Source organism: Austrofundulus limnaeus, unplaced genomic scaffold (genome assembly GCF_001266775.1).
Source record: "Austrofundulus limnaeus strain Quisiro unplaced genomic scaffold, Austrofundulus_limnaeus-1.0 Scaffold70, whole genome shotgun sequence".
NCBI classification, from domain to species: Eukaryota; Metazoa; Chordata; class Actinopteri; order Cyprinodontiformes; family Rivulidae; genus Austrofundulus; species Austrofundulus limnaeus.
This window is the reverse complement of record NW_013952472.1, coordinates 402,837-404,304: the sequence shown is the minus strand read 5'-3', so window position 1 is coordinate 404,304 and position 1,468 is coordinate 402,837. Positions and strand designations below refer to the sequence as shown.

General features: G+C 36.2%; 1 protein-coding gene across 3 annotated transcripts in view; it reads left to right on the top strand.

The window, feature by feature from the left end:
• The window catches only part of zgc:113278 (Translocating chain-associated membrane protein 1-like 1-like), a 17,971-nt gene that overhangs the window by 6,934 nt on the left and 9,569 nt on the right, over positions 1-1,468 (top strand). For all 3 annotated transcript variants that reach the window (XM_014010533.1, XM_014010532.1, XM_014010535.1), the window contains exon 7: positions 646-716. In XM_014010533.1, coding sequence (XP_013865987.1) covers positions 646-716 — 71 coding nt within the window. The remainder of the gene's footprint in view (positions 1-645; positions 717-1,468) is intronic.

Genomic DNA, 1,468 nt, shown 5'->3' with positions numbered 1-1,468 from the left:
TATATATATATTACACCAGCTGTTTGAATGCTTTACGTCTGAGTCGTTTCTTAGAAGTCCTGTTGAAGTCTCTGCAGTGTTTGTATCATTACGGCACTTTGTCGAAGCACGTCTGCCTGAAAAATGTTACAGATTTTGAATAAACATGGAAAGATTCAGGCCACTGGTGCTCCTTTCATGTCCTGATTCAAATGATCTCGGATGAAACCAGGGCGACTCCTGACAGCCGATGTCTTCTTCAGTTTTCTGACGTTTGAGAACTTGGTGTAAGTTTTGTGCAAGGGGTCCAAGTCAATACTCAACCCCTTCAAATTGTAGCTGCTGGCACTTTGGGTTGAGCAATACAGGTAGGCCCTTCAAACTGATGTGCATGATAGAATAAAGGGTATGTATTTCATTACTGTGTATTTGAAGGTTACATATACTGAAAGCAAAGGTTCAATAACTGAGCTGGTTCATTTTTCTCAACAAGTAAACATCAGGGTAGTGAACATCTGTTTTTATTAGCTTATAAAGTTTGAAACTAATCCAGATACGCTGAACGGTTCAACTTTTAAACACTTCTGTAAATCCTTATAGCAAACCTCGTTATCAGTGGTTGTTGCTGATGCTAACAAACTCTCCTCGTCTGTTTTATCTCTGCAGGAAGATATCCCCCGACAGCTTTATTACATTTGCCTTTACGTTGTCCACATCACTGGTGCCTACGTCCTAAAGTAAGTCAGAACTTATTTTTGTGTTAAAAAGGACTATTTCACCACCTGGTCTTAAAAAATATAAAGGACCATGATTCAGTAAATTTGCCTTTGGATGATTTTTTTTATTAAAGCTTCAGAAAATTATTGTTAAATAAATGTGACCCATCACATCGAACCGGAGATGAAATTGCACTTTCTGAAAATATGATGAATACTTTTATTTATGGATTCTTTAAATGTTACGTCTGAAATGTAACATTAAATTATTATTTGAAGCCTTTTTTGAGCAGTAGCAATAAAAACAAACTGTTTTTGAGCAGAAAAGCCTTCAATGTATTTATATCTTCCAAAGCTTGCAAAACTGTTGATCTTTCCAGATTGGAAATTTCTATGTCCAATATATTGTTTGAGATTTTCCTCCTTAGAATGATACCAAAATTCCTCAGTTGAAAAACCTGAAAATGTGATTCAGACCACATATCAATGGGCTATCCTGATGAGGAAGACGAATCGAGGCATACCTCTGGAACCACTCAAGAAATCAGGATGATAATATAGTTTAAAAAATGTACATATGTACGCTTTAAAGGCACAGTGTGTAGAATTTTGTCAATTCTTTTAGCCGAAGTTGAGATAATCACCAATGACAATAATAAAAAACATGTCTAATCATTGCAGACAAAGACTTTGTTTTATTGTTTTTACCTTATAAAAAGCTGTTTATATCTCCATGGTCGCGGGTCACCAGTACAGGCAGCCGCCATCTTGCA